Here is an 18,141-nt window from a genome sequence, read left to right on the forward strand (position 1 = left end):
GGTTAGATTCACTAATTCAGTAAGGTAGCCAAATTAGCAAACCTTTATGTCCTATTTTGCTACTCAAGCTAACCTAATCACCATATCCATGCCAAAACCCTTTCAGTCTCACTTTCTTCTCCTATCTTGGTATTATAAATTATATACCCATTTCTGTCACCTTCAAAATACAAGAGATAATTTGAGTTTACAAAAATAAAGCTTTAGAAGAATTCATATAGCATATATTCTTCTTTATTATATCTGTTTTCTACATACAAGGACAGGGTCATTGATTAAGCTAATGATAAAAGAAAAGCATAAAATCAGGATGATCTGTGTTTCAGTCTCCTGAAGTCTAAAGTGTAATGTAATGAACTGATGTTCTATATCTAGGAGGTTCTTCATACACAGTCGATAAGTGGAGTCGCTACTTAATTCCCTTTTTGGTCACAGAGATGCTAAAGCTACAATTACTCCAGTGATTTTCCTGAATCCCATACTTGCAAATATTGTAACATTTTTAACATTTTAAGCTATGACCTTATCCACCGTGGCCACATTGATTTAGGTCTGGTTACACCCCCAATCGGCCAAACCCACCTTTGGGGTTTACTTTCTGGAAGCAAAATCAGCATAGTTGTCATGTATAGATACCAAAGATATACAGCCATCTCTCTCTCCACATCAGCTATCTTTTTGTTATATGTTCAGCTATCTGACCTTTCAGTTATCCTCTTCTCAGAAACTTGGTCACTATGACAATTTAAACTTATGGATTTAATAACCACTGAAAAGACACAACTGACACATACAAAAAGAAGATGAAGGCATCAATTTGGCATGTTTTTCACCCACAGAGTACCATATTGCTCCAATATTCATACTGTAAATGCAGAGAACTGTCCTATCAGCTTCTGTTGAGCAGTTGAGGTTGGGTTGTAGGCAGAGTGGGGTGATGTGCCCAGCCAAAACAGGCTGCTGACTTGTCTACATATGCATTACAGCGATACAGATGTCAGATATTTAGGTACAGTATATTAACATTTTCAGTGGTTTGTTCTAATGCCAGGCAGCAGTACAACAAATGTAAAAATGCCTTGCACCTGAAAGATAGAAAAAAGAATGTTACAGTTTTACATTAAAGAACATCTTTTTGGATATGTCAGCATGTTATTCTCATTATAATATCCCTAATAAATACTGTCAAATTATTTCCTTTTCTAGTTCTCCTATCCAAACAACTCAATAATTCAGTTTTGACTTTACACAAACTTTATTTTCCTAGAAGTGTTACAGAAAACAGACTGTCCCAGGTTTTTCCTGATAAGGAAGTTGAATTTATCTGCATTTTTGGGCTTATTTATTTGGATGGAAGCTGCCAGGTTATGCTTTTCAGATAACGGTATTTAAAGGAAAATATTATGGCAGGATGCCCTGTTATACACATAAATTATACACGTACAGGAACCTAGTATGTAAAAATCTTGAAATACAGGAAGGCCTTCTCTCATAGAGTAGATTTGAAGCAAATCATTTTTTATGGTTTCCATTTTCTCTAATAGTTAAACACTACCTTGTATTGATTGTAACTAATTGCATCAACTCTCATAAAAGCTCTTTGCTAAACACTGAAGTTGAATCAATCAAATCAGCCTATGAATTTAATCAAAACTGGAATTTCATATCTCGCATCGACTTAAGGTATTGAATCCTATAGTAGGCTGTGGGTAATGTTTACACAGTTTTATTTTTTTCAAGTTTGCTTAATATCAATCGATCATTATTGATATTTATTAAGTCCATTTTCCTTAACATGTGAATAAGGTTCCGAGGATAAAATTTGATCCATCTGTAATGATGCTTCTATGGAAGAGTACACATTGGGCAAACAAAATTTTATTATCACTTTAAAGGGAACATGTTTTTTTTTTTTTTTTATACCTTTCGGATCAGTTTTAAGCATAGTGGGGCAATAACGGGCCTCAACCCTTCCTTTGGCAGGGCTTTTGTTACAGGAATAAGTGCTGCCTTGAACTGGGGCCGCTGGCACTTCATTCTGCTGGGGAGCCGCACCCACACAGAAGACCGGACAGTGCAGATGTGGGCGGAGCTATTGATGATGTCTTTTTGGTGCCCACGTCAGTCGCGCTTGGGTCCTTCTCTCCTGTGCAGCACTTATCCCACCCAACTTCTATGTCAATGCATGTCCTGTGTTACGATTACCTCTGCTTGCGGTTTTCCTTCATCAATTCACTAACTGCCTCTAATTGCTGTTGGCATTAATAGACATATCTTTGGGAATAATTGCCATGATAATATTCAGCATAATGCTGTATATTTAAATAAAACTAAATATGGTTTCTGAGTTTTTTTCCTGTAACTCCCTGCATCCAGTCATAGAGTGTTCATTTACATCAGTATCAAGTTGTGCAGTTGTGCAACAGCTGTACTGGTGTTTTTTTTTTTTTTTTGTAACTCCCTGCAGCTTCCAATGCCATAACAGCAGCTGTGGTGTTGTTTCTTCTGTAACTCCCTGCATCCAATCATATATCTATGCCATCAGTATCAGCTTCTCCAATCCCACAACAATGGTGTTTTTTCTGTAACTCCCTGCATCCTATTATATAGTATTTATGCTCATCAGTGTCAAGTTCTCTCTAATCCTAAAACAGCAGGTGCAGTGCTATGTTTTTTCTGTAACTCCCTGCATCAAGTGTCTCTGCATGTTCGTATTGAATTGAAGAACTTGATACTGAACACCACTACTGTTTAATAGATGCAGGAAGTTACATACAGTAGATGAAACCTCAACAAAAGCAAGATCAAGCAGCAGCACAAGTCAGCTATATGCAGGCTGGGATAAGAGACAGACAGGAGGTGGGAGTGGTTTCTCCGCTACTGCAGAGTTCAGCCTATCAGTGCTGTGACCACTTCCTGTGGGATACTGAAGCGTCACTCCCGCCTCTCATTTCAATTTGGCTTCCAGGGTTGCCAGGTTGGTAGGCTTTCCGCCAAATTTAAAGCCCAAGCGGGTTAGTATAAACCTGCCAAGGTACAAATTTGGGCTAGTTTTTGGAGCCTTAAAGGAGACATATACAATAATTTTTCACTGTATCTTAAAATGCAGCTAACACAGTAAAATTGAATACAATAAAGTTTATTTTCTACCTACTCTTCAAGAAGGCTGTTAAATCCTTGCTGAAACGCTGAAGCCCCTCCCATCCACAGGGCTTACGGCCAGAACAAAGTCTCTGTCTTCAGCTAGGGCCACCGGCCCTAGCTTCTTTCCCATAGAGACGCTGCAGCCACTGAGAGAGGAGTGGGCGTGAGATGTGGGCGGGGACTTTGGTGACGTCATTTCCCCGCCCACATCAGTCACGCTGGGGTCCTGCTCTCTTGTGCTGCTCCCGGCCCGCCCAGCCCTCCTGACTAGAGCCGTTCAGTTAGCTGTGACTGGATCCTGTAAAGTAAGGCACTTTGAATCTCTTTATTAAAAAAAATAATTTACCAAATAAAAAAAAAAACGTTTTTCATACTAAAGGAGTCACATCTGTTTATTCTATAGACTGTACCTAATGAAAAGAAATGTGTTTTTTTTACATGCAACTCCCTGCAACTTGTACTTTGACACCTAAACTGGCTGTTTTTTGGTATTTTCCCCTGCAACAACTCCCAGCAACTTGTACTTTGACACCTAAACTGGCTGTTTTTTGGTATTTTCCCCTGCAACAACTCCCAGCAACTTGTACTTTGACACCTAAACTGGCTGTTTTTTGGTATTTTCCTCTGCAACAACTCCCAGCAACTTGTACTTTGACACCTAAACTGGCTGTTTTTTGGTATTTTCCTCTGCAACAACTCCCTGCAACTTGTACTTTGACACCTAAACTGGCTGTTTTTTGGTATTTTCCCCTGCAACAACTCCCAGCAACTTGTACTTTGACACCTAAACTGGCTGTTTTTTGGTATTTTCCTCTGCAACAACTCCCAGCAACTTGTACTTTGACACCTAAACTGGCTGTTTTTTGGTATTTTCCTCTGCAACAACTCCCAGCAACTTGTACTTTGACACCTAAACTGGCTGTTTTTTGGTATTTTCCCCTGCAACAACTCCCTGCAACTTGTACTTTGACACCTAAACTGGCTGTTTTTTGGTATTTTCCTCTGCAACAACTCCCAGCAACTTGTACTTTGACACCTAAACTGGCTGTTTTTTGGTATTTTCCTCTGCAATAACTCCCTGCAACTTGTACTTTGACACCTAAACTGGCTGTTTTTTGGTATTTTCCTCTGCAATAACTCCCAGCAACTTGTACTTTGACACCTAAACTGGCTGTTTTTTGGTATTTTCCTCTGCAACAACTCCCAGCAACTTGTACTTTGACACCTAAACTGGCTTTTTTTTTGGTATTTTCTCCTGCAACAACTCCCTGCAACTTGTACTTTGATACCTAAACTGGCTGTTTTTTGGTATTTTCCTCTGCAACAACTCCCTGCAACTTGTACTTTGATTCCTAAACTGGCTGTTTTTTGGTATTTTCTCCTGCAACAACTCCCTGCAACTTGTACTTTGATACCTAAACTGGCTGTTTTTTGGTATTTTCCTCTGCAACAACTCCCTGCAACTTGTACTTTGATACCTAAACTGGCCTTTTTTTGCATTTTCTCCTGCAACAACTCCCTGCAACTTGTACTTTGATACCTAAACTGGCCTTTTTTTGGTATTTTCTCCTGCAACAACCCTGCAACTTGTACTTTGATACCTAAACTGGCTTTTTTTTTTGGTATTTTCTCCTGCAACAACTCCCTGCAACTTGTACTTTGATACCTAAACTGGCTTTTTTTTTTGGTATTTTCTCCTGCAACAACTCCCTGCAACTTGTACTTTGACACCTAAACTGGCTTTTTTTTGGTATTTTCTCCTGCAAGTAAAGATCAGGCAGCAGCACAGGACAGCTATGTGCAGACTGGTAACAGATACACAGGCAGGGAGGTGGGAGGGGTTTCCCTGCTACAGCAGAGTTCAGCCTGTCAGTCAGTGCTGTGACTATTTCCTGTGGGAGAATGAAGAGACACTCCCATCTCTCATTTCAGTTTAGCTTCAGAGGAGTGAAGATCTCTCAGCAGCTCTGATATAAAAACGATTTTAGCAGGTAAAATGCATTCAAATCGTTTTTTTTCTGCAAGATTCCATAGATTGAAGAAAGAGGAATCATGTAACTGAATATGAAGGTGATATGAAATGTCTCCTTTAACGACTAGTCAAAGTTTTTTCCTCTGACATGACTATCCAAGTGCATGCTAGGTAATGTAGTTTGTATCTAACAATTGGCCTAGAGCTAAGATTAATATAAAACTACAATACCCAGCATGCAATTATAGACAAAAGCTCATAGAGCCTTTTCTATTCCTCTTTGCTGAACCTGAAGCAGCATAACTACTATAGCTTGCATGGACAGGGCACAGAGGGCAGGAAAACATCAGTCATCCCAGTAACTAGAGAGGGGGCATGGGTAGTGATTATATGCTTTAAAAGGGCATATTTTCCCATTTATACTTTATATACATTTATATAAGAGTTTTAGAGAAGCTATAACTGACAGGCTGAGAAGGGACAGTCAGTTTTTTTAGTGTCAGTATCACTTTAACTAAAGAAATAGACAGACATGTTTTGTGCTTCTGCTCCAGCCCTAGGCAACCATGGCCCTTTAGCAGGCAGGATCTGTGCTCCCAAAGATGCCCCAGTAGCTCCCAATCTTCTTTCCTGCTGATTCACTGCACATGCTCTGTGCTGCTGCCAGTTACTGAGCTGAGGGGCTGACTCACAATATACTGTATATATACAATATAAATGTCACAATAGAAAACTAATTAGGAAACAATACAGATTATTAGTACCAGTCATCTCAGAAAGCAGTGCAATTAGTATCAGAACTTTATAATCATCCTGTAGCTTCACCCTCTATGACAGGCCAACCTCATTCTCTGCTTGATAATTCGCGACAACCACTAAGCTTAGCTTCTCAGCAGCTGCTCAGAGGGCATGGAGCATGTGAATGTTGCAGACAGTTCTAGTAGAGTCCAGTATGGTGACCCCCTGTGACAACTTTAAAGGCTTGGATCATTAATACCATAAGAGAGCAGGATCCTTAAAGGAGAAGGAAAGGCTAATAATCTCAAGCTGCAGGCATACCTTCAGTTGTCTCAATACTGCCCTTAAGTCTCCCCATATTTCTCCTGTTCAGAAGATCTGAAGCCAAACAGGAAGAAAAAACGCTGAGCTGTGTAAAGAAAGTTCCCATAATGCCTCAGTCCTGCACAGACACCGGGACCAAGTGAACATGCTCAGGTTAGTAAGACTATGAGTCAGCTTGCCGATTGGCTCAGATCCACATTCCTAAGGGGGGGGGGGAGTGAGCTCTTAGCATTCTTGAGGGAGGGGGGAGCAGGAGAAAGCTGAAAGCTGCATGTCTCTGGCAGAGGAAAACAGACACAACTAATCTTTTATCAGAGAAGGCAGTGCAGCGTTTCTGTGAGTGCTTATGGCTGTATTTACATAGACCTTTCTAATAAAGCTTACTTAAAAATATAGCATCATATTAATTTTTAGGGTTTATTTTTCCTTTAAGGTTACTGCTGTTAGGCATTTTGATCATCTCCTTTTCATTGTCCTAAAAGGCAAAGATTGAATTCTAATTTTGCTTTTGGCTGATCTGCGTTTAAAAACAGTAAGAAATCAGGACACAACACCACATTTGTATTTGCATTATGTATTGTTTCTAATAAACACAGCTTTGTTGAAACCCGCCAACCAGCATATATTATGACTAAAATATATTTCCACAGGATCCTGTTTTACAGGTAACCAATCTTTATACACATTCACAGTGTTAATGAGCTCAATGTTTAGCACAACTGGCATACACAATATAAAACATAAAGCTATTTTTTAGATTTCAAGAAGTTTGTGCCATTATTTTTCAAGTAACAATAAAAAACAAAACATAGGCAAAAAGTGATATCTGTACAACAATGGATTTTTTTTTTTTTTTAAATATTCTCTGTACACATTGCACATAATATAAAATAACAAATGCCCTTCAAATCGTCTTCCCCTATGAATGATCTACAGGCATTAACATAAAATATATAAAAACAATGTCCTATTTTTTAAAAAAAAGTATTAGGTCATCAGTGTAAACAACATCTTCCAGCAGCTGTGCAGTAACATAGGTTAGGATTGTGCCTTGGTGTTTTCCATTGTTACAGTTATAAGAGAGAAGTTATTGCAGTCTGGTTTATTGCCTTTAGACAGTCCCTTGGAGAAGAGTAACCATCTGCCACCACGGAGCAGATCTGTGGCTTTTGGTACTCGTCATTCCCCATTGTAGCCCATCCACTATAAACCTTGGGCCTATCATAATCACTTTCTTCTGTGTTGATGCAGTGCGGTGTCTGGTAGTCCCCGCCGCTGTTCTCTGGACTGGTGGAGACTGAAAAACTAACAGCAGAGAAGGAATTCTTGCGATCTAAGGATATTACAGGTACATTATATCCAGACTCAGATGTGAAGGTGTTTCCACGAATCAGGTGGCGTTCTATAATGGGGGTGGCATATTCCGGTTCAGTATTGGTGAGAGGAAGGGCATACTCATGCCTGTTCCGATGTGGGCAAGCATAGTGGTTTTCTATTTCCAGACTTCCCGGTGTTTCTTTGGTGTCAGTGTCCATTGGTTTGAATGTAGAACCTTTTCGTGTGACCAAGCCAGTACCAATCATGGCAGGTTGCTGATAGTCTGAACACAAAAAAAAAACAAGAATAATTTGTTAGTGCATGAAATCATAATTTGTTACAGAAAGCGCTGTATAATAGCAGGAAAATGCTTTTACAGTATCCTGCAAAATGTTTTGTGTGGTCTTAAAATCAAGGGTGCTTGGTTGAAAACTTAACAGTAGTTTTTAAGAATCATGTCTGATCATGTGATTAATTTCAGTTTCTGTACTGTGCAGATACCACAAGGCTTGTGTCACAACTGCTATGTTGTTACTTAACATTTACATAGACAAGGAAATATATTTTCTAATCAAAAAAGTATCTCCTAGCCTAGACCTACACAAGGATGGATATAAATAAACAAATGTTAATGAATAGCTGCATTACGATATATCACCAGTAGGTGGCAGGACAGTTTAAGGCAAAACCTCCTAATAGGTGCTAAAGCTAGTACTATATTGCCCTGGATATTCTGTACAAGTTCTGATTTGTGAAGCAAACATCTGCATTATTCCTACTTTTATACATAGATAAGCAAGGAATATGGTGTTGCTTATGAAATGAGCCGCCGTTTCCCAGAAATCTTACAGCTTTTTTTATACAGCGTCCAACAGACCACCCATGTTACTTACATTATGCCTGCCAATAACGGATAAGCCAAGTTAAAGCTGTTGAGATACACCTTAAAAAAATATACCTGCCTACCCAGCAACGCAGGCAAATATGTATTATCCTTCCAGTAAGAACCAACTTTCTTCTGACCTAAATCCCTCCTTGCATAAATGAATGTTGTCTTTGTAAACTAATGGATGTTATCACTGTTAAAAACATAATTTCCTCTGTGTGTCTATTTTGTCAATTTTTACATAAACGAACTGTAACATGTGGAAGCGAGTGTGACCATGACACTTTTATAGAGAAAGCCAAAGTGACTGCAGACTACAACAGTACTTTATAAAGTTTACCACTGAAAAACAAGGGTCTGCTATTTACTTGTTACTTCTTATTCTTTTGATGCATCTAAAGCTTTATCTTTTTAGGGAAGAACTTAAGCTTCTCCACAAATTTTCAAAATTTACTAACATAACCTTGGCCCACCCAGGCCCATTTGAACCACATCATGGAGAGGTCACAGAAACTTACAATGAGGGGTTAAGTCATCAATGTTTGAATTCGAATTCAAGTACAAAAGACCTGAAAACTCGAATATAAAATTTTGGCATCTGAAAGCTTGTGACTTTATGTCAAGTCAATGGGAGTTGTTCTAAGCAAAGTCAAGCCATATTTTCAATTTGAGTTTGTCAAGTATTTTTGGAGTTTGAATACCTCAAGTGTAAAAATAAGTTTTCCACATTAATAAATCAGCAAGTATTTGGGTTTGTATTTAAAAATGCGAGTTTACTCGAATTAGAAAAAAAAGTTCACAAACCCAGAAATTGATAAATAAGCCTATTGGTGTTTGTGGGCCAGAATGCACGTGCTTGGTCACTGATCACACAGATCCAAGCAAGGAAGAGAAAACATAGAAAGGTTCTGGGAGTTCTCCATGATGTGGTTTAGGAGGAGGGCCATTCCGTAGCAATAAAATAAAAGACCCCCCCATTCCATCCCATCCCGACCACAATATGGCAAACTCTTGGATTTGTTTGATCAGCAATTACATGTGTAGTTGCCCACAATCATGCATTGGCTTCCAAATAAGAATTCAGTAGCAATTGTTGCCTGAAGCAAAAAGAAGCAATTTTTTCATGAATTGCGCTTCTCAGTCTGAATACATGTACCATAAACCATGAATATTCAGATTATGGCTCCAGTTCTAGCAGTGGCAATACAGAGAATATTTGTAGCACTGCCTGATGTGTAATTAACTGTGGTTAATATAAAAACCAGTGCAAAATGTATAAAACCAGTGCATATACAAAAATACTTTTAAGTAAGATTTTCAATCCAAAGAGTGGGTGATATATGCTAGAAGCAAACAAAAAAAAAAACAGTAATTGTCTGTTTTACGTTATTCTCCTAGATTTACCTTCCATGTCGCATTTCCCTAGATCAAACTTTTGTGGTGGGTCCTTGTCATTATTGTAACTAATAATAAATTCTGTGGACTGCTGTCGTACAATTGGTTGGTCGAGAGGTTTCCAGCAACCTGAAGAAAACAGAACATTACATACACTCCAAATTTGCAATAGGGATGCAATGAATTCAAGATTTGCTTCAATTTGTGTGTGAATCCAACAGCAGTATTCAGGAGAACCCTTGAATTAGTTCTGTTTATGCAAAAAGTCACGTGACTTGTTTGTACTGTACAAATACAAAAGTAACGTCTAAATGATGCCTATGTTAATATGTAATACAAATTAGGGTTTGGAAAAATGATGGCTTCAATGTGTCTTCACTTAACTCTCTCTGGATGCCACAGATTTTGTGTTTCCATTAGCATAATTATATTCTAGATTATAGTAATACATGATACATCTAGATTTTAAACCTTAAAATATAATTGGATTTGAAATCATACAAAAAATAAAAATGACTGCTTGAAAGCAAGAGTTTACAGTCAACTTCATACTTACCACCATTCTGTTCCTCTGGAGACTTGTAGGCTTCCGTTTTTAACTTTCTGCTATAAAGAAAAATATATATATATCAATTTATGTTGTCAACCCCATCCCCACACCAGCATCTGACTGTTGATTTCTCCTCCAGTTATAAAAGTGCTCAATCAAGACAGTACTTAAACCTGCAGCTAATGCTAAAAAGCAATGACCTTAGCTAGCTGCCGACTAGTGTGAAATGAAAATATAGGATGGCACTAATATACTTTGACACAATGAAGATTTTGGAGATTAACTTCCATGGCTTAAAATGCTACAGATGGCAGCAGGCAGTTCTGATATAATTAATTAAGACTGTCTAAGCATATTACTGCTCCTTAGATTTATTATCTTGCTCCACCTGAAAAAGGCAGATAACTCTGGATTTCTGAAAAATCTGTCCACCCATACAAATTAAAGATTAGGAAAATGGGAACAGTAAAAACCACTTTTAGTAGGATTTCTTTTGCCTGAATTTAGGCAAAAATACCAACTTATGTGCATTAATTCATACTGGAGCCACCATATTGCTTTCCTATGCTGAAGTATTCTCACATAAGCAATTGGGCATCTATTTATAGTCAGTTTACACTTGTTTCTGCAAAGACAAGCAGTATGGCTGCTCCCTACCATATGTAGAAATACAAATAATACAAAGAGCTAATAAATGGTTATTAAATATTTAGACATGATGATCTTGCACCATATATTTTACAATCTAAGGAGAGAAATAAATGGAAACTTAATGAAAACATAATTCAAATGTTTCCAAATCTTTGGGCTATAGAAGGTATTGTGCTCTTTAGGGAAAGGATATTTAAAATGTTTGTTTGTACAGTGCTTATTATGTAACTGGGGACTAAAACACTATGCTGCAATGAGAAGCGTGTAAAACTGTTGAAGGCAGATGGTTTACTAGGTAAATACTGCAAAAGAAAATCCCTTCCCGATTAATATGGGCCTTAATGAGATTTGTAAAGGATGAATCCAAGTTGCTAAATTAGTATAATTAGTGCAGATGACAGTTTTTCTAATCAAACAGTTAACTCTGAGCAATGTTTTTTATTCCCTGAAACAGTAATGTATTTGCATTTGTAAAGTATTTGAAGCTACTCATTCCCACAGCTATTAACTAAAACATTAAAATAGAAGAATACTGTCAAAAGCTCCCTGCAACTGGCCCCAAGTATTAATAAGAAGTTTTTATTCATACAAAAATATTACCTTCTTGTCGCACAAAAACAGACACCAGCCATAAGCACACATGCTGCTAGTGCGATTGGGACAATAATAGCAACGATTTTCCATCCTAAAAAAAATGAGAATTTAATAGATATTAGAAGAATAAAATAACATTCACATCATTAGTACAGTGTTTTTTCACAGCAGTGTCTAACTAAATTTGGTTTTATATATCATGTACTAATGTTCTTCCATAAAGAATACTTTGTTGATTGTTTTCTCAACTGTCTAATACATATTCTGTGTCCACATGATGACTGGTGCTTATCTGTGTCAGTACAGGCATTTAAAGTAACATCACAGGCTGACATTTATATAACTGCTATTACATTGGTCTTGTGAAACAAATATATTATAAAACCTTTCTACTTCTACTATTAGCATATTCAGTGACCTTATTTATAAATGATGGGCCATTAAGGCCACTATGTGACAATGACTTTAAGGGTTCTGGTGATGAGCCATAACGAAGCTGAACTCACTCATTTACTGCAATTAGAATATGGTGTGCAAGGGATGCCCTGGCAGATGTATCCCTCTAGCATCATTAGTTATGACAAGGGTAGCTGACACATAAATACAGCCAGCCATTAACTTCTGTGAAATATATTACACATCCACGGGCTGTATGGCAGCTAGAGATCTTGATTAAAGCAGAATGGCCTAGGATCACAGGAAAGTGTCTTATGAACTAAGCAGCTCTCTTGCACTGCTACTGCAAGACTATCTAATCCTGACCTTTTTTGCCTAAAATGTATTTTAATGCTGCCCACCCATATGCTTGTCAGTATCATTTACCCAGATTTGATTCTTCAGCAGGAACAAACTCCGTGATGGCCTTTTCCTCAGTAACGGGTGGTTTCTTGCTAAGATCATTTGTCTTCTTCCACATAGGATGAGTGGATGAATTGTGTGCTGTAAATGGAGATCAACAATAGATGAAAAGCTATGACTTCTACTTCTGCATCCTTTTTATTCCTTTTACTTGTCACCCATTGTAGGAAGGATTCCTTCCACATAAGTCCATGATTATAATTATCATTAAGTGCCATGGTATAGTTTCAAGTATGGCAGCTATACCAGTATGCTAAATTACCATGGAGAAGTTTGACTGTAGGAGATGTAGTGGACTATGGGAGACAAGGGTGTGTGTCATTGTCATTGGAAAAAGACCTGATTGACCATTCACACATTCAATACTGACTTCCTGCATGTGCAGTTTGAGCCGGTGATGGATCATTTATGTAATACAGCCATGGTAATGAGATAACTGTTTGCACATATTTTCATTTCATTGATCTTGATGTCAAGGTTTTGGATTTTTTTTTACTTTAAAAAAATCTAATAATGAAAAAATATCTGCCTAAGTGACCATCTTTCATTTCTGGAAAATACATATCTTTAAAATGTTTAGCTATAATTATACTTGATTAACAACTGTATAATTTATTAATGTAATCATTACATAACTTCAACTATCATTGAATATGTTATATAATATGCTATTCTCAATAAAAAAAAGTTAAAATTAAAAAAAACCAAAAAAAAATGTTTAGCTACAGATGTCATTTCATTTATGTGGTGTAATTAACACAAAAAGTTTTTATTGTAGCAATAATAAAATGTGATCTTCTACAGCTGGTCACACAATGCCTGCAGAGAAAACTCCAGCCTTGACTTATGCCACCACTTGTGTGTAGTAACTGCTATAAATGGAATCTGCACATTTTTGGCCAAAATCTACACTGTGTGCAAAGTAATCATTGGATCACATTAATATCTGTTATTCTTCTTTATGCTTACAAAGATTATACAAAAATCTGTCTCTGCCCCAGTGGAGCTTACGATCTAAGGTCTTACACTGACACATATAGTGGTCTGTTGAGCCAATTAAACTGCATTCATATTTTTTGGGTGTGGAAAGAAAAAGTATCTGGCAGAAACCACACAAACATAGGGAGAAGATACAAACTCATTCCTGTTAATGCCCAGGCTGGAATCAAATACTAAAAATGACTCCTATTCATTTTAGTTGATGGAGAGTACTAAACTAAACTAAAGTCACCTGGACAAAATGAATTGTGTCACATTAGCCAAAAAGTGACAATACATATTACTCAGTGACTGAGTATGCATATTTAATATGCATTAAAATAAACAGAAACATAATGATCAAACAAGAAAAACAGCTCAAAGAAGGTTAAATTATTCTGATACACACTTCAATTTATCACATGTAATCATCTAAAGATATCAGGATGCTGCACTCGCCACATAAGGCTGATTCATGTTAGTCGCCCGCAATAAATCTCGGCTATTGCCTTTCCAATGGCACAAATATGAATCGCCGGTGGAAAGGCCTTTGTGAGACTTCGGAAAACCAAAGCAATGCAAAGTTTCCTCCTGCAGGCAACTTTGTGTGACTTTGGAACCAAAGCAATGTGTAGGCCTTTCCGCTGGCGACTCCTATTGCGGCGGAAAGGCATTTCAGAGCTGTTAGTGGCCCACTATAGACATCAGCCTTAGGGTAAAGACAAACTGAGCTACTAGTAGCAGCTAGTTATCATGGCTATAATGCTGATCATTTACTAGTAAATGTCTCTACGTGTGTTTTAGCAATGGCAATTCTCAGTATTGTCTATGGCAGAGTATTCTCTTGCGTTTAGTAGCTGTGATTAGTAGCTGTTACTAAGTAGCTATGTGTGTCTTCACCCTAAGGGCTGTGGCACACGGGGAGATTAGTCGTCCGCGACAAACCTCCCTCGTCGTGGGCGACTAATCTGCCCGAAATGACATCCCACCGGCAACAATGTAAATCGCCAGTGGGATGGCATACATGGAAGTTTCCCCTCAAGGCAACTTCAGTGATTTCGGGAAATAGTGGCGCCACGTATGCCATCCCACCGGCGATTTACATTCTCACAGGTGGGATGGAATTTCGGGGAGATGTTACCGCTCTTCCCGTGTGCCACAGTCCTCCAATGTCATTTTTTCGGAAATTTTGCCGGTGCCGCGTGCAAGTTTAGGGAGACAGCGGGAGCTTAGGGAGCTAAATGCGTGGCTAAAGTCTTGGTGTAGGAAGGAAGGGTTTGGGTTCCTAGAGCACTGGGCTGACTTTTCCTTGGGGTACAATCTATACAGCCCTGACGGATTGCACCTCAATGGAAGGGGGTCTGCTGTGCTAGGGGAGAGAATGGTTAAGAGGTTGGAGGAGTGTTTAAACTAGACAAGGGGGGGGTGGGTGAGCTAGAATTCCATGGGAAAATTAGTGTAGACGGGGTAGGGGGACTAGCAAAGGGTTGTGGGGGAGGAGTGAGGGGGGCATATAGTTTATCAGATAAGGAGCTTCCGTTACAAGGAAAGCAGTCTCATAATTGCCTTAGCTCTAATTCTCCCTTAGCTAATGTAAACATCAGAGGGAGAAGTAATAATCTCCGCTGCATGCTGGCTAATGCGCGTAGCTTGTCGGGTAAATTAGGGGAGCTGCAAGCTATTGCATGTATTGAAAATTATGATTTAATAGGTATCAAATGCGACTGGGCTGTGAATTTAAATGGGTATACACTTTTTAGGAGGGACAGAGAGATTAAAAAGGGTGGAGGGGTTTGTCTTTACGTAAAGTCAGACTTAAAGCCATGTAATAAAGACATTACCAATGAAAACGTCGAATCTCTTTGGGTAGAAATTTCAGTAGGGCTGAAGGTCACAAAGAAAATGATCATTGGTGTATGTTATAAACCACCCCGTATAGATGAGGGGGATGAGGCCCAGCTATTGTTGCAAATGGAGGAGGCTTCAAAACTGGGTCAAGTTGTTGTTATGGGGGACTTTAATTATCCGGACATTGACTGGAGTAATGGGGTGGCTAAGTCAGAAAAAGCTAGTAGGTTTGTAAATATGCTAAATGACAACTTTTTATTTCAGGCAGTTCAAGAACCCACTAGGAATGACGCTATTTTGGACCTGGTGATTTCTAATAATAATGAACTTATCTCTAACATTTGTGTGGGTGAGCATTTGGGGAACAGTGATCACAACATGGTCTCCTTTGAGATAATGCTGCAGAGACAGCGCTATAAGGGAGTAACTAAAACACTCAATTTTAGACGTGCAGACTTTGCCAGTATAAGGGCATCTCTGCAATGTGTCAACTGGGAAAGGCTTTTCATGGGGTTAGACACAGAAGGAAAATGGAACATCTTTAAAACATTGCTTTGTAGGTATACGCAACAGTATATCCCCCTAGTAAGCAAGGAGAGGCATCGCAAAGCAAAACCTTTATGGCTGAATAAAAGTGTTATTGTCGAGGTTGGTAAGAAAAAACGTGCTTTTAGGGCATTCAAGTTAGCTGGGACAGCAGAAACTTTCATCAGGTACAAGGAAGCAAATAAAGCATGCAAAAAAGCTATCAGGCAAGCTAAAATAGAGATGGAAAGGGATATTGCTGCTAGGAGTAAAAAGAATCCAAAATTATTTTTTAATTATGTGAATAGTAAAAAAATGAAGCAAGAAGGGGTGGGAACTTTATTATCACGGGGGGGTACGTTGGTTGATGAAAACGGGGAAAAAGCTGAAATTTTGAACTCTTATTTTTCATCTGTCTATACATCTGAGGAGCCAGATAATGAAGGCTTCCCTTGTAATATGCCCAGTTCTAGTAATTTAGCTACTGACGCATGGGTCACTCGGGAGGAAATTCAAAAGAGACTTGAACATGTAAAGGTAAACAAAGGTCCAGGGCCGGATGGGATTCATCCCAGGGTATTAAATGAGCTGAGCGCTGTGATTGCCAAACCTCTTCACTTAATTTTTCAGGATTCATTGAGGTCTGGCATGGTGCCAAGAGACTGGCGGATTGCTAATGTGGTGCCGTTATTTAAAAAGGGATCCCGTTCTCAGCCTGAAAACTATAGGCCTGTTAGTCTGACATCAGTAGTAGGAAAACTTTTGGAAGGGGTAATAAGGGATAGGGTACTTGAATACATTGCAGTTCACAATACTATTAGTTTGTGCCAGCATGGTTTTATGCGTAACAGATCTTGCCAGACTAATTTAGTTGCCTTTTATGAGGAGGTGAGTAGGAACCTTGATGCTGGAATGGCAGTTGATGTCATCTACTTGGACTTTGCTAAAGCGTTTGATACAGTACCTCACAGAAGGTTAATGATCAAATTAAGGAATATTGGCCTAGAACATAATATTTGTAATTGGATAGAGAACTGGCTGAAGGATAGAGTACAAAGAGTGGTTGTAAATGGAACATTTTCTAATTGGACCAGTGTGGTTAGTGGAGTACCGCAGGGGTCAGTCCTTGGGCCTTTGCTGTTTAACTTGTTTATTAATGACCTGGAGGTGGGCATAGACAGTATTGTTTCTATTTTTGCTGATGACACTAAATTGTGCAAAACTATAAGTTCCATGCAGGATGCTGCCGCTTTGCAGAGCGATTTGACAAAATTAGATAACTGGGCAGCAAACTGGAAAATGAGGTTCAATGTTGATAAGTGCAAAGTTATGCACTTTGGTAGAAATAATATAAACGCAAACTATCTACTGAATGGTAGTGTGTTGGGGGTTTCCTTAATGGAGAAGGATCTAGGGGTTTTTGTTGATAACAAGTTGTCTAATTCCAGGCAGTGTCATTCTGTGGCTACTAAAGCAAATAAAGTGCTGTCTTGTATAAAAAAGGGCATTGACTCAAGGGATGAGAACATAATTTTGCCCCTTTATAGGTCCCTGGTAAGGCCTCACCTTGAGTATGCAGTGCAGTTTTGGGCTCCAGTCCTTAAGAAGGATATTAATGAGCTGGAGAGAGTGCAGAGACGTGCAACTAAACTGGTTAAGGGGATGGAAGATTTAAACTATGAGGTTAGACTGTCGAGGTTGGGGTTGTTTTCTCTGGAAAAGAGGCGCTTGCGAGGGGACATGATTACTCTGTACAAGTACATTAGAGGGGATTATAGGCAGTTGGGGGATGTTCTTTTTTCCCATAAAAACAATCAACGCACCAGAGGTCACCCCTTTAGATTAGAGGAACGGAGCTTAAATTTGAAGCAGCGTAGGTGGTTTTTCACGGTGAGGGCAGTGAGGTTATGGAATGCCCTTCCTAGTGATGTGGTAATGGCAGATTCTGTTAATGCCTTTAAGAGGGGCCTGGATGAGTTCTTGATCAATCAGAATATCCAAGGCTATTGTGATACTAATATCTACAGTTAGTACTAGTGGTTGTATTTATAGTTTATGTATGTGAGTATAGATTGGTAGGTGTGGGTTAGGTGTGCTGGGTTTACTTGGATGGGTTGAACTTGATGGACACAGGTCTTTTTTCAACCCTATGTAACTATGTAACTATGTAAAGGGGGTAAAGCCAAGCTCTGAAATACTTGTTCCAGTATGTATGGCTCACTGTTAATAAACTACATCCATTAGTTGAGTGACATGACTTATGGGCAGTGCTCCAATTAGTAGAGGCTAAATGACATGATTTACTCTCCATGTTTGGTTCAAGAGAGCTGCGAGCAATTAAAATGAGCGGAAGTCATTTAT

General features: G+C 38.7%; 1 protein-coding gene across 3 annotated transcripts in view; it reads right to left on the minus strand.

Annotated features, from left to right (window-relative positions):
* Positions 1-6,736: 6,736 nt before the first annotated feature.
* The window catches only part of dcbld1 (discoidin, CUB and LCCL domain containing 1), a 48,903-nt gene continuing 37,498 nt past the window's right edge, over positions 6,737-18,141 (minus strand). For 2 of the 3 annotated variants that reach the window (XM_031901634.1, NM_001005663.1), the window contains exons 11-15: positions 12,394-12,510; positions 11,578-11,662; positions 10,333-10,382; positions 9,786-9,905; positions 6,737-7,778 (exon numbers count right to left, since the gene is read on the minus strand). In XM_031901634.1, coding sequence (XP_031757494.1) covers positions 7,252-7,778; positions 9,786-9,905; positions 10,333-10,382; positions 11,578-11,662; positions 12,394-12,510 — 899 coding nt within the window. In that variant the 3' untranslated portion in view covers positions 6,737-7,251. The remainder of the gene's footprint in view (positions 7,779-9,785; positions 9,906-10,332; positions 10,383-11,577; positions 11,663-12,393; positions 12,511-18,141) is intronic. The other variant, XM_012962870.3, reaches the window with a different exon arrangement.

Source organism: Xenopus tropicalis, chromosome 5 (assembly GCF_000004195.4).
Source record: "Xenopus tropicalis strain Nigerian chromosome 5, UCB_Xtro_10.0, whole genome shotgun sequence".
Lineage (NCBI taxonomy): Eukaryota > Metazoa > Chordata > Amphibia > Anura > Pipidae > Xenopus > Xenopus tropicalis.